Raw genomic sequence first — 15,798 nt, forward strand, 5'->3', positions numbered from 1 at the left:
GAGCTTTTTGGATAACGGGTTTCCAGATAATGGATCCCATACCTGTATATGATTTCTACATATCCCCCTGTGCTGGAGATAAGTTTATTACTGCCCAATTACAGCCTCTTCCCTTGACACCATTGTGTATGATTTTATACACTACCCGATAGTTACCATCTTGCCTTACTATACACCTTACCAGAAAGGTGTTAACAGGAACAGCAATTTATATGTCAGGCTCCCAGACAATGAAAGGGGGTAATCTGATCTGAGAAACAAATGAAAGGGATGCTGTGCTGAATGGACAAAAGGCCTCTTTACTTGTTTCCAAACTATGCAAATTCGGCTGGAGGTTTTATTAACCAGGCATTGCGGTTGTGTAAACAAGAAATCCTCTCATATGGGCCATTATATGAAACATGTTCAATTGGCAGCAGGTAGGCAATTTCTATAACTGGACTGCCTACAGCCCCCTACCTGCTTAGCTGTTCTGCCCAAATGACAGCATGCTATGATATATATGAAGCCATACAGCAGCCCTATGATCTAAAGGTCCCCATACACGGGCCAATTCTAGCTGCTGATATTGGTCCCTTAGACCAATTTGGCAGCTAATCGGCCCATGTATTGGCACTAACGACGGGCTTGCCCGACCGTTATGTGGCCTGAAATCGGCCAAATATCGATCGAGTATGTTATAAAATCTAGTCGGATCGGGGACTGCATCGGCTCGTTGCTGCGGCCCCCGGACCAACTCTACCTATACCCGTTGTTATAATTCGATCTTTTGGCCCCAGGGTCAAACGATCAAATTAGCCTGGATTCTCCCGATATCGCCCACCCGTAGGTGGGGGATATCGGGAGAAGATCCGCTCGCTTGGAAACATCGCCAATCGAGCGGATTTGAAGGTGTATGGGCACCTTAAGCAGACTGCATACATAAATATATGAGCAACAATTTATTTTTCTGTATAAGAACTAAACAGGATTTGCACAATGGGCAAAATATTGATTTTTTTATCTTTTAACACAGAGAACACTAATCAATATATACAAATCAGTTATATTATCATATATACAAAAGCTATTTTTAAGGCACACCGTGGCTTATTGGGTGTATCCAGTCAGGGTGTCATATTCATTATTTTGTTCTGCTGAAAAGTGTGGTGGCCTTTGTCTGTGGCATGGAGATCCAGATAACTTTTTTTCTGTCCCCCAGTTCAGCTGCAGAACCTTTGACATGCACAACAAGCAACAGAACCTTGCAGTCACAGGCTTTTCTCAAAGTATCATATTGTGATGTATTCTTGATCACAATGATTGCTGGGCAGTTAATTAAAAGTTCTCCATTCTACTTGAGTATAATCAGAGATGTATGTATGAAAGGCAGTTTGTATCATCATTTCAATCCATGTTGGTTCTCCCGATGCCGTCGGAGATCCACTTTGCGTTGGAACCCTTTACCGCAGAGGTCACAGCTGAAAGGCTTGAAGCCGGTGTGCTTCCGGCTGTGGGTGATAAGGTTGGAGCTCTGACTGAAAGCCTTTCCGCACACTTGGCATTTGTGTGGTTTCTCACCTGAATGGGAAGAAATAAAACAGGTCAGACATAAGATTACTTTTCACCAACACAAAACTGCCCTGTATGTAGTTCAAAGTATGGCCATTGACGTGCATGAAAAGAAGAAGAGAGCAGAAGGAGGGAAATGAACAAAAGCAAAATGAAAATAAAAGGAGTGGTTGTAAGGAAAAGGGAGAAGAAAGGAAGTTGTGTAGCAGTAGATGTGGATAAGTAGAAAGAAGTCGGAAAACATGAAGAAAACTGATTTAAAGAAAATGAAAATAACACTATGGGGAGCTGTAAGTCACTTAGTACCTACACATACACCGTACATGCAGAGTACAGTCCACTACTCACCTGTATGAATATAAGTATGCTTCTTCATGTCAGACTTCTGGTGGAATCTCTTCCCACAGAACTGGCAGGGGTACGGCCGGGTGTCTGAGTGGATGAGGAGGTGGGTAGACAACGTTGAGGAGCGTTTGAAAGTCTTTCCGCACATCTTGCACTCAAAACTTCTCTCCTGGGAAGGCAAGAGTGAGTTAGTACCGACCTATGGTTAATCCGCTCAGCCATTATTAAAGAACCAGAAATGAAGAATGCCTGAGTTCATTAGGTGTATGATCCTTACCTGTGAGTGGACATTGAGATGCTGTTCCAAGCTGACGGCGTGCCCAAAGGATTTTCCACAGATGTTACACACAAATGGTCGCGTTCCGCTGTGTGATCTTCGGACATGGACCTCCAAGCCATGAGATGTGGAGAAGACCTGAAACAAAAGAGACACCCATGAAGAGATTTTTCTCTAACAATATTATGGGAAGATGAATCATGAGTGTTTAGAATCCTTGTAGAGGATTAATTTTAAAGACTATATTTTGAATCAGAATGGATATTTCAGTGATAACTAGTGTAAGATATTTTTTCTTGTATTGCATTGTATTGATTGTATTGAATCTCGTTTCAAGATTCAATACAATCTAGTTGGTCATTAAAACTTTATTGAGCTATTGCCTTCCATGCAATAAATAACTGTCAAATCAATGGTGGGTGTGGCTAGTAGTATCTATGCACTATGTAAAGTTGAATGATAATAGTCAAGTTCCTTTTGAAAAACATCTTAAGTGCTGTCCATAATTTCCATGCTGTGGGACAGTTACATACTATTTCTCATGTTTGGTGGCCAGTTTATTATTAAAGGTAAACTAACAATGTCATACAAAGAGGTCTATGAAGATCTTGGCCATGCTGGGGGCCATAAAAAACGTTTGGAGGGAAACATCCAACCCATGAGCCTTCAGTTGGTCAGCTTTGTTCTTGACCGTGCCAATGCCGGCTTGGAAGGCAACTTACTTTGCTACACTTCACACAGTGGTAGCTATCCATTTTTGGAGAGTAGCTCATGCTATAATTGATGGGGTGGTCAGAGTCCGAGTCCAGCGTTGGGGGACAACTATACAGGTTGATGGAGTTCTGGAGCATGGAAGGATGTATTTGGGATGGTATCTGCTTGAAGCCATAAGTGGAGTGCAGCGTTTCCCAAGAGAAGTTCTGTGCGTAGAAGGCAGACAGGGGGCTGGGGTCATAGGGTTTTGAAGGTCTCATTGAAGACAGTGCTATTCCTGGAGATGAAGGCAAAACAAAATGGTAAAAAAGGTATAGAGAAAGGATTGGTATATTCATGAAACATTTTATGGTTTCTACCTTGGAATGCATTTGGGGAGATGCTTCTACTTATGAATGGGATCTTCTCTCTTGAATCGCCTGGATCGATGTCCGTCTCTTCTGTTGTGGTATTTTCCGGCGTATGTACTTTATCGTTACGGTCAGTGCTGAAAGCTGGGGGTTCCACTGGGAATTCAGCACAATGAGCTGAAGAAAAAGAAATGGACGGAATTAAAAGCAGCAATGTATTATTGATTCTACAAGTCAGCAGGACCATGCAGCTCACAGGGAGGATTTGCCCCGCCATGTTTTTTTGGCCCATTGCATAGCCCTCAGATCAAGAACACGTTTATTTATAAAGGTCGTGAAAACTCTTTTAGGTCCAAACATTGTAGACCTTTATCTAACTTATGATGGCTTGCAGCTCAAAAGAACTTCGTTTGCTGTCAGAATGATTCAGCACTAAAGGTGTTTTCTTTTTGAATATTTGCGAGCGGCTTGTTAACAAGTACTTACATATATATATAAGTACAGCATGTTTGGCACTAGGCTGCCCCAGGCAAAACATTTAACGACTCTGTTTAATTTATGCACGTGTAAACATGACAGAGATCTTGTATCTTGGTAGCTTAAAAGGAAAAACTGATAACAACAGTATCTTCACTTTTCTTGGCTCTCCTGCAAAAAAAATTTGGGGGGGCCTTCTCAATATCATGTTACCTCCTGCACCCCTAAGCAGCTAGATCAGATGCTGGAGATGTTGAGGATGTTGTTCTGGGCCCCCCAGTCCCCCCTGATGGTCAAAGGGTCTGCCGATAACACAAAAACGAAGAGGTTTCAGATGTTTTGGTGGTGTGGAGTTGTGCAGCTGGGTTGCAAAATTTGCTTCCCAACCTCACTTGATGACATGACTTCCAGTTTTATGTTGGCCAGTGAGTAGTGATGAGCTAATCTGTCACCTTAATATTTGTGAAATGGCAAGAAAAATTGCGAAAAATCCACCAAACGTGTTTGTCGCACAACTTTTTTGTCGCCCCGTGTCTTTTTTTGATGCGACCGAGCCCACAGCAACTGTGACTTTTTAGCGTGCAACAAATATTTCCGCTGCAAATTTTTGCCAAAGGTTTAAGAACTCATTTGGCCAATGGCAAAATGCAGAAATTCGCTGCAAATCCATGCCTGGCCAAAAAATTCGCTCATCACTACCTGTGAGTAGTGGACAGGGCTGTGCATAAAGCTGATACTGACCACAAGATTATTTGTCAAAACTGCTCACAGATGTCATTTATTCTGACATGGTAAAGCAGTATGGTCAATATTGTTCAACCAAATCTAGTCAAGTAATGGTAATTAGTGATGGGGGAAATGTTTTGCCAGGCATGGATTTGCGAAACGGATGAAAATATTTGCCGCAGAAAAATTTGCCGCACGACCAAAAATTGTCAAAAGAATAGCTACGCAACAAAAGAATAGCCGCAGGCGACAAAAGAATAGTTGCGGACGACAATTTTTTTTTGACGCGCAACATTTTCGCCGTTTCGCAAATCTTTTGAAAGATTCACTAATTTTTCGGCGAAGTGAAAGGGACAGATTCGCTCATCACTAATGATAATCTTTAAAGGGGTACTCTGGCTTCCGCACACAACACAGAAAGCCCTAATATACTTATATATTATATTATATCATTGTAATCTGTTCCTTCAAAAAGTATGAATAGATATCATATTTATATGCTGAAATCCAGCTGCAAAACAGTTCTTCTCTTTCTGCATCATTTGAAATCATGGGCAGGGAGGAGGGACTAGAACATTGATGTTACAAATTGTAACAATTTCTCCACAGCTTACAGAGAGCATTCAGGAACTACATAACCCATAATACACTGTACTGTGATGTTCCTTTCCTTATTGACATCACGTGTGCAGGGAATTGTTGAATTGGGAGGAAGCAGGCTGAGGACAGATGACTACTGTTACATTTTAATTGAGTCTCAAAGTAGTCAGCCAGATCAACAGGGGTCGGAGCTTAAGGTCCCCATACAGGGGCCGATAGTAGCTGCCGATATGGGTCCCTTGGACCAATTCGGCAGCTAAGCGGCCCGTGTATGGGCACTTCCGATGGGCCTGGCCGACCGATATCTGGTCTAAAATCGTCCAGATCTCAATTGGGCAGGCTAGAAAATCTAGTCGGATCGGGGACCGCATCGGCTTGTTGGTGCGGTCCCCAGACTGACTTTACAAATGCCATCGTTATAATTACCCTGGATTCTCCCAATATCGCCCACCCGTAGGTGGGGATATAGGGAGAAGATCCGTTTGCTTGGCGACATCGCCAAGCGAGCGGATCTGCCAGTGTATGGGGACCTTTAGAGTACTGTTCCAAACCATATTATTACACTCAAAATCATGAAAAGGCTGCATATTTTTTAATTGATGTATATTGCAAAGTTGCGCGTAACTATGTTTACTTTTCAAAAGTTTTGGGTGGACTTTCCCTTTAAACTGGTGGGACACAAGCTTAGTAGAAAGCATATCTTTTCCTGTCCCTTTCAGTATCATTACTGCACAACCCAGTGATATCTAGTGATGCCACTTGGACTGATTTAGGAATATGGGAGGGTTTGTATGGAGAAGATGTAGACTGTTTGGAGGAAAAAAGATGAGAGTGTGGCCATTGGGTCTTGACGTCTGTGCTGTTGTTACTTCTGTAAATCACAGAAAGGAGCACAAATGTAAAACCTTGGGGATTTATGTGGAAGTTGGTTCTAAAGAGAGAGGATTCGATTCCTGGGAAAACAGTTATAGTGACTGAAAGATTAGCCAGAGTACACAGCACATACAGTATTTGAATAAAAGTCATTTGAATGTGCCTCGGGGCTTGAGAAGACCTGTTGGCATGCAGCAGTTCTAACAATGAGCCGCACCTTTCAGAAAGGACTGACAAACCCGTTCACAAGCTTGGCTACAATTTGATCCCATTAACGAGCCTTTTCTTTGATTTGTGTGCTAATATTCCATCAGTATGACACAGGGTTGCACAAACTATGAAAGGTGACAATTATACCCTATAATAGAAGTTAAGGTGGCCATACACGGGCAGATTTAAGTCTTTTAGACCATTTTGGCAGCTTATCTGCCCATGTATGGGGACCCCCCCGACGGGCTTGTAACCGATATCTGACTGAAAATTGGGCAGGTTGCAATCGGGCAGGTTTGCTTTTTTATTCGGATCGGGGACTACAGAGACACACAGGGGACAACATAGATAGGAACATTCGGAGCGAGGACCACATCAATGAGCTCATTGATGCGGTCCTCACTCCGAATGCTCCTATCTCTGTTGTCGCCTGTGTGTCCTCTGTATGCCTCTGGTCACTTGGCCCTATTGTCCACCTTAGGTTGGGAAAAGTTCTGCTCGTTTGGCTTTAAAAATGGCAACAGCCAGGTTGCCAAATCAGACTGAATTTTTACCTCATTTTGCCAAGTTGGTGGGTCTAATAGGGATTATCCACTCATTTAATACTTAATCCAACAAAAGGATCACATGTGAGGTCCATGCCGACGTATTTGCAGCAAACCATAGGAATTGCTTAATGTGGTCCTTTATTAACAGTATTTTCCCTCAAGCCAATTAATATCTGACTGAGCCCCAGTTAGTTATAGAGCAGCGGTTCTCCACCTGTAGGTTGAGAACCTAAGACCATCGTAAAAAACACATATTTCCAATGGTCTTAGGAATAATTTTATGGTTGGGGCATTAGGAAAGTTGAGAACCACTGTTATAGAGGACACCAAGGAGGGTAACTTTGGGTTATACACAGGCCATTTGGCTGCCATTTTAGTGAAGAGGGACCAAGCAGGCAGCCAATACCTGTCCAAATATTGGCACGTTTAGAGCTAAGGCTGGTGCCAGAGATGATATTACTTACTCTCCTCCTGTGCCCACCAACAGCCCCTACTGATATAGTTAGCTTCTAGCCAGGGACGGAACTAGGGGCAGGAGTGGCACATGTCCTGGTTGCAATTGAAGAGAGACTGGGTGACTGAGGAGTGGGGCAAGAGGGGTGGTGTAATGTGGTGTGCTGACTGCAGGGATCAGTGTGAGAGAGCTTGTATGGGATAGCAGGCCAGGGTACTGGGGCAAGTTGTATTGCCTTGGGCGCCAATTCTACTTGGCCCGGCTCTGCCTTTAGCTGGAGCTTGCCTCATAACAGACTCAAAGGTAGCTGCTATTTTGTTTGATAGTTCATTGATCTAATTTCAAAGTATTTGGTAACCTGTTGGAGCTCCCATCAGTAAAATCATACCACTCAAGTCACTCATTTTGTCTCCTTAGTCTCTTTAGAAAAAGAATAAAAAAGAAAAGAAAAAAAAAGAGATTTTACAAAGCAGGATTTCCTGACTCCACCATCAGGATTTGGCCTTGAGGAACGTGAGTGATCTATTTGTTCTTTTAAATTAGGGGCCATCATTGTCAGCCCTGGGGCACAGTGGAGAGGCTGGGATTTCTGAAACTCCGAAAATCAGTACTCCCACTGCCTACTCTCAGGCCTGGGGCAGTTGCAAAATATTAACATATTTTATATGCCCTCGGCTAAAAGAGCAGGTGTAACTTTAGTTTACAGAGTAGCGTTGAGCAATAATGTCCTTCACACGATACTAACCTGTCTTTACACTAGAAAAGTCAATAGAAGAGGTTGCCAAACAAAGGGTTTGTCACCATAGGGTGGGCCACAAAGTAGTAGATGGGGTTCCAAAAAAATAGGCTATTATGGGTAAATGCTGGTTTTAATATCAAGAACCATTTCCTCGCTTACACTATATTTCAAAGGAAGTAGGTATCTGCTACTACTAAATTAGTAAAGGTCCTTCACAAAGAAATAGTCACCAAACCAACCATATTTGGCCAAAAAGCAGTGGGAATGCAAAAATGTAGACCATTATTGGTAAATGTTAGGTATTTGCTACTACCTAATCAGCCAAGGTCCTCTAAAAAGAAAGAGTCACCCAACCAACCATATTTGGCCACAAAGCAGTGATGGGAATGCAAAAATATAGACCATTATGGGTAAATGTTGTTATTAAGATCAAGAACCATGTCCTTACTTACACCTTATCTCAGAGTAAGTAGGTATTTGCTAATACCTAATCAGCCAAGGTCCTTCACAAAGAAAGAGTCATCCAACCAACCATATTTGGCCACAAAGCAGTGGATGGGGATGCAACAATATAGACCATTATGTTGTTGTTAAGATCAAGAACCATGTCCTTACTTACACTTTATTTCAGAGTAAGTAGGTATTTGCTACTACCTAATCAGCCAAGGTCCTTCACAAAGAAAGAGTCACCCCCCCAACCAACCATATTTGGTCACAAAGCAGTTGTGGGAATGCAAAAATATAGACTATTATGGGTAAATGTTGTTATTAAGATCAAGAACCATGTCCTTACTTACACTTTATCTCAGAGTAAGTAGGTATTTGCTACTACCTAATCAGCCAAGGTTCTCTATGAAGAAAGAGTCATCCAACCAACCATATTTGGCCACAAAGCAATGGATGGGAATGCAAAAATATAGACCATTATGAGTAAATGTTGCTATTAAGATCAAGAACCATATGCTTACTTACACTTTATCTCAGAGTAAGTAGGTATTTTCTACTACCTAATCAGCCAAGGTCCTTCACAAAGAAAGAGTCATCCAGCCAACCATATTGGGCCACAAAGCAAATGTATGGGGATCTGGAAATATAGACCATTATGGGTAAATGTTGGTGTTAATGCTTTTGGATTAGTGCTGGAACCTTTGAGTGTTTCCAAATAGACCAAGGACCATTTACTCACTCAACCAACCATAATGGCAGTTCTAAATGATGAAGTCTGATTATATCAGATTTTGTATTTTATGGCATCCACACATAGATTGTTGGTCCATTTGATCAACCAAATGGACCAACACTGGAGAAAGCAATGTCTGGCTAATTGTTCCATTAATTGGGTTTCATTCTCTACATGATTTATCCCACTTACCATAGTAGGATGTTGCCAGTAGGTCAAGTCCAACAACTGGTTGCTCTTCAACATAGCGATGCTGGTGGTATGTGTGTGTTTTTTTACTTTTTACCAAAAATGACCGGGGCATTCTCTGCAAAAAAAAAAAACATATCGGCTTCAGACAACACAAACTTCATTTTATTCACTTAACTTTATGGATGATGTCCATGTGTATTGATAGATTAGGCTATAGGCTATAGCCAGGCTGGGGCTGAAGAAGAAGAACTTATGGGATAATATGTTCACCCTCTATAATATTGTATATACGAGAACCAATACAATATCAGTAAGTAATATTCAATTGTATAGGGAGACTTTTAAAATAATAAAATATGATTGCTAAATAATGCTGGAAAAGATTAGTAAAACAGATATATTTTTCCCTGTTATTACCAAAAAATCTGTCCCTATGTGTATAAGTTCTAGACCTGTTCTTCCTCAAATACATAATCCCTGGTAAAATGGAAGGCAGTGATTGGAGAGCGGATGGGCTTGTGGATAAACAACATAAGCTACTCAATTGTGACAGAAAAAGTGGTTCACCATTAAGCTATACCCTTATACTGTACTGTCTAAGGGAAACAATATGGCACCTCCCTCCCATATGTATAAATACAAATATACAGAGAAGGAATGTTCTGGGCACACAATAAGCTGTACCCCCATACTGTACTGTCTAAGGGAAACACTATGGCACCTCCCTCCCATATGTATAAATACAAATATACAGAGAAGGAATGTTCTGGGCACACAATAAGCTGTACCCTCATAGTGTACTGTCTAAGGGAAACACTATGGCACCTCCCTCCCATATGTATAAATACAAATATACAGAGAAGGAATGTTCTGGGCACACAATAAGCTGTACCCTCATAGTGTACTGTCTAAGGGAAACACTATGGCACCTCCCTCCCATATGTATAAATACAAATATACAGAGAAGGAATGTTCTGGGCACACAATAAGCTGTACCCCCATACTGTACTGTCTAAGGGAAACACTATGGCACCTCCCTCCCATATGTATAAATACAAATATACAGAGAAGGAATGTTCTGGGCACACAATAAGCTGTACCCTCATAGTGTACTGTCTAAGGGAAACACTATGGCACCTCCCTCCCATATGTATAAATACAAATATACAGAGAAGGAATGTTCTGGGCACACAATAAGCTGTACCCCCATACTGTACTGTCTAAGGGAAACACTATGGCACCTCCCTCCCATATGTATAAATACAAATATACAGAGAAGGAATGTTCTGGGCACACAATAAGCTATACCCTCATACTGTACTGTCTAAGGGAAACACTATGGCACCTCCCTCCCATATGTATAAATACAAATATACAGAGAAGGAATGTTCTGGGCACACAATAAGCTGTACCCCCATACTGTACTGTCTAAGGGAAACACTATGGCACCTCCCTCCCATATGTATAAATACAAATATACAGAGAAGGAATGTTCTGGGCACACAATAAGCTGTACCCCCATACTGTACTGTCTAAGGGAAACACTATGGCACCTCCCTCCCATATGTATAATAAACCCTTAGTTTGGAAATTAAGGTTACATTATAATCTGTCAGTTAAACATTCCTGGGGCATTCTTCCAAGAATTTGTATAAACACTGCCCTTTCTGTCCTATTTGCATCTGGTCTGGAGAAGTTTAGAGTCAGGGGCAGCATAAAAGAGACTTTAGGCTAAGTCACATGGCTGGAGGGGGCTTGATTTTGCATTGGTTAGCCGCTTAAACAAAGTTAACAGGATTCCCCTTGAAACCAGGCCTGGGGCAAACAGACTTTGGGGGGTCCACGTATTTATACAGAATAGTAATGTTCAAACTGTGGCCTTCAGCTATTGTATACATATTGGATATTTTTGGACTATTAAGCTATGGCTGCACAGGTATGGGACCTATTAACCAGAATGCTCGGGACCTGGGACTTTACGAATGAGGGATCTTTCTATAATTTGGATCTCCATATCTTAATTCTACTAAAAAATAATTCAAACATTAATTAAAGCCAATAGGATTGTTCTGCCCCCAATAAGGATTATTAAGGATATTATAATAATAATAATAATAATAATAATAAGGATATTAATTATATTTTAGTTGGGATCAAGTACAGGTACTGTTTTATTATTACAGAGAAAAGGGAATCATTTAACCATTAAATAAACCCAATAGGGCTGTTCTGCCCCCAATAAGGGGTAATTAGATCTTAGTTGGGATCAAGTACAGGTACTGTTTTATTATTACAGAGAAAAGGGAATCATTTAACCATTAAATAAACCCAATAGGGCTGTTCTGCCCCAATAAGGGGTAATTATATCTTAGTTGGGATCAAGTACAGGTACTGTTTTATTATTACAGAAAAAAGGGAATCATTTAACCATTAAATAAACCCAATAGGGCTGTTCTGCCCCCAATAAGGGGTAATTATATCTTAGTTGGGATCAAGTACAGGTACTGTTTTATTATTACAGAGAAAAGGGAATCATTTAACCATTAAATAAACCCAATAGGGCTGTTCTGCCCCCAATAAGGGGTAATTATATCTTAGTTGGGATCAAGTACAGGTACTGTTTTATTATTACCGGAAAAAGGGAATCATTTTTTAAAATTACAATAATATGATTAAAATGGAGTCTATAGGAGATGGCCTTCCTGTAATTCAGAGCTTTCTGGATAATGGGTTTCTAGATAACATATCCTATACCTGTACAACCTACAGCTTTTCAGATTTAAATAAACATCTTTGTATATTGCAGCAGGAAAGCTTATTACTGAAAAAAGAAAAAATGATTAAAGAAAAAATGTTGAGATCTAAAAGCTGTTGAGTTCAGGCAGAAGTACAAGCTATTTTTCAGTTTGAATTTTCAAGATGAATTTGTATGTGAGTTTTTTTTTTCTTTCGTTTTTTAAGAGTTCAATTAGAAACTTTTTTTGAGAAAAATTCAAATTTTGAAAAATAATAACTTTGACAGCTTTCAGATATGAAAGTTCTCAACAAGATCATTGATTAATCTAAATATCGTTAGGAAACCTTTAGGCTGATGTCCCACTGGGAGATTTAGTCGCTGCAACTTTTAAAAAGCGAGTTCCAGTGACAAATCGCTCGTTTTGTCTCTACACAAAGAAGAATATAAATCACCAGTGCCTGAACCAACGATACTACTTCAAATGGCTTATCCCTCCGAATCACTTTGAGACCCTTTTTCGAGCGATTTTACAAAAAAAGCAACGTCATTCAGAACTATTGGAATCGCTGAACGTAAAACCCACTGAGTGGGAAGTCGCTGCGATTTCCCCATTGCGCTGAATGTCATTTCTAATTGTGGGCGGGGAATATGGCACCTGGATTTGTGGGAAATAGAATCGCTCCGTGGTGGGAATCTCTAGTAACCCCTTGTTAGGAAGTCGCTGGAACCCGCTTTTTAAAAATAGTAGCGACTAAATCTCCCCGTGGGACATTAGCCTTAAGGTGGCCATACACGTGGCGATCTGACGATGTTTCGTACGACCATCGGTCGCACGAAACATCGTAAGATCCGCCACACACCATTCAGGGCTGAATCGGCAGGTAAGGAGGTAGAAACAATAGGATTTCTACCTCCTTCTGCTGATTCAGCTCTGAAAGGAGAATTTTGGTCAGGCGCCTTCTATGGCGCCCGATCAAAATTTTCAAACTGGTCCGATCGGCGAGTCGTCCGATATCAGCAGCTTCCTGCGATATCGGTCAACTCGCCGACATGCCATACATGCACCGATTATCGTACGAAACGAGGTTTCGTACGATAATATCGGTGCGTGTATGGCCACCTTTAGAGTAAAGGAGAAGATAACAACATTGAAATAATTAACAAAGTTCAGGGGGGGGGGCATATTTTAGAAAAGAAACACGAGGAGAACAACAGTCTGAAGCTGAATTTAGTACAGGTATAGGACCCGTTATCCAGAATGCTCGGGACCAAGGGTATTCCGGATAAGGGGTCTTTCCGTAATTTGGATCTTCATACCTTAAGTCTACTAAAAAACCAATAAAACATTAATTATATCCAATAGGATTGTTTTGCGTCCAATAAGGATTAATTATATCTTAGTTGGGATCAAATACAAGGTACTGTTTTATTATTACAGAGAAAAAGGAATTCAATTTTAAAAATCCTAATTATTTGATTATAATGGAGTCTATGGGAGACAGGCTTTCTGTAATTCGGAGCTTTCTGGATAATGGGTTTCCGGATAAGGGATCCCATACCTGTATATCATTCCAATAATCTAATTCCAAAATTATTTTAGAATATAAAAAACAGAATATATTGGCTATTAAATCTAAAAATCAGATAGACTGATGGTTCTATTCTGCTGTGTGTTTGTTTGCCCATAACAATATATATATATATACAACAAGCTCTGTGCTCTGACTATATATATATATATATATATATATATATATACATATCAAGCTCTCAAAGTATCTGCACTCTAACTATATATATATATATATATATATATATATACAGGTATGGGATCCCTTATCCGGAAACCCGTTATCCAGAAAGCTCTGAATTACGGAAAGCCCGTCTCCCATAGACTCCATTTTAATCAAATAATTCAGAATTTTAAAACTGATTTCCTATTTCTCTGTAATAATAAAACAGTACCTTATTAAGATATAAATAATCCTTATTGGATGCAAAACAATCCTATTGGGTTTAATTCATGTTTTTTTGATTTTTTAGTAGATTTAAGGTATGGAGATTAAAACTACAGAAAGACCCCTTATCCGGAATACCCTTGGTCCCAAGCATTCTGGATAACGGGTCCTATACCTGTTTTACAATATAAAAAACAGAATATATTGCCTATTAAAAGTCAAGAACAAATAGACAAATAATTTATACAATTTTAGAATTTTTAGAATCTAAGTATATATCCAACAATCATCTATACAGAATAACAAAATATTTCAATTTATATTATATATATATATATAACATTTAGTTATGTCTAACTCCTGAGAATATATCACAAAGACTTCATTGCTAATTGACAGATTTTACTTATTAAAACCTTTCATTGACAATTAATTTGTAAAGGAGATTTTATTTTTTTTTATTAATTAAACAAAAGGTTTTTCGTCAGAAAAATATAAGATCAAAATTTGGGGCAAATTGGTAACTAATATCTATATATAAATATGAGTTAAACTCAAATTTTAAACAAATTTATTGGAGAATTGTATTTTTCCTTATCTTTTTCACTGATATTTCGCATTACTGTCAAACCTACAAAAACACACACACACATTTTAGTATTGTGGGGGGGTGTAAACATAAAAATCGAATATAGCCCGATGAAACAAATTGCGTCTTTCCGATAGCCGTTCATTTCACTTTCAGTGATTTTAAAAATTCATTTACAAAGGCAATTGTTATGGAAGGGAGAATGTGTTTATCCCTCTGGTTCTGACTCTTGAAACAATGTAGCCGGAGACCAGATTGCTTCTAGAGTCGGAACCACCAGTTCAGAGAAGGGGGCAGGCATTTTCCGTAGCAATTGCATTTACAAATAACTTTAAAACAAAAATGTATAGTGAATGTGTATTGGGCAGTTGCTCAGAAGGACAACATTAGGCAACATTCTATTTTTGGCTTTATTTCCCCTTTACAGTTTTTAATTATATATTGTGTGAATATAACATTTCTAAATGATACAAGATTTGAAAAATGATCTATATATATATATATATATGTATATATGTAATTGTGGAGTGTGTCTGATTGCCAGCAGTAGTAGTTGAGACACAGTACCTCAGTCCAGTAGAGTAGGGAAGCAAACGATGTGTATATTCTCCTTAGCCGGCTGTTGCTGCTGCTGAGTTCATGTGTCCTGATCTCTGTCGCTCTCCCTTTGGCCTCTCAGCTTTTTTCCCCCCGCCCTGATTTTTCAATCTGATTACTTGTGTCAAAATCTGGAGAAGCTGCAGCCAATAGGGAAGCGCCATGCTCTGGCAATATTTGCTTATCAAAACCCTGGCAGGCTCCAGGCTAGAACCCAACTTATTTCCATGTATGATCATGATAAACATATATACAAGCTAGGTTTTTTTTTTCTAAGTTCATTTATGTGTCTCTCGGGCTTATCACTGTCCACCAAATGTGTGTTGTTGTTGCCCAGAGCAGGAGGTTTTGCTGAAATTTCCTTGACAAGTTTGTTTTTGGTTAACTATCCAAACTTCTTATTTTTGAATCTTAAATGTATATTTCTAATTATGAAAAAGAAATTCACAAGAAAAACCTGCCATGAGAGAATTTGTATTTATACATATGGGAGGGAGGTGCCATAGTGTTTCCCTTAGACAGTACAGTATGGGGGTACAGCTTATTGTGTGCCCAGAACATTCCTTCTCTGTATATTTGTATTTATACATATGGGAGGGAGGTGCCATAGTGTTTCCCTTACACAGTACAGTATGGGGGTACAGCTTATTGTGTGCCCAGAACATTCCTTCTCTGTATATT

General features: G+C 39.7%; 1 protein-coding gene across 1 annotated transcript; it reads right to left on the minus strand.

Moving 5' to 3' along the window:
- Positions 1–928: 928 nt before the first annotated feature.
- Positions 929–15,223, minus strand: gfi1b (growth factor independent 1B transcription repressor). The gene is made up of 7 exons (XM_002936177.3): positions 15,088–15,223; positions 9,237–9,351; positions 3,247–3,414; positions 2,896–3,164; positions 2,174–2,311; positions 1,900–2,065; positions 929–1,560 (listed from the first exon to the last, which is right to left on the minus strand). The coding sequence occupies exons 2-7, from the start codon at positions 9,346–9,348 to the stop codon at positions 1,382–1,384; spliced, it is 1,032 nt and encodes a 343-aa protein (XP_002936223.1). The 5' UTR covers positions 9,349–9,351; positions 15,088–15,223; the 3' UTR covers positions 929–1,381.
- Between the last annotated feature and the right edge of the window lie 575 nt (positions 15,224–15,798).

This window comes from Xenopus tropicalis, chromosome 8 (assembly GCF_000004195.4).
Source record: "Xenopus tropicalis strain Nigerian chromosome 8, UCB_Xtro_10.0, whole genome shotgun sequence".
NCBI classification, from domain to species: domain Eukaryota; kingdom Metazoa; phylum Chordata; class Amphibia; order Anura; family Pipidae; genus Xenopus; species Xenopus tropicalis.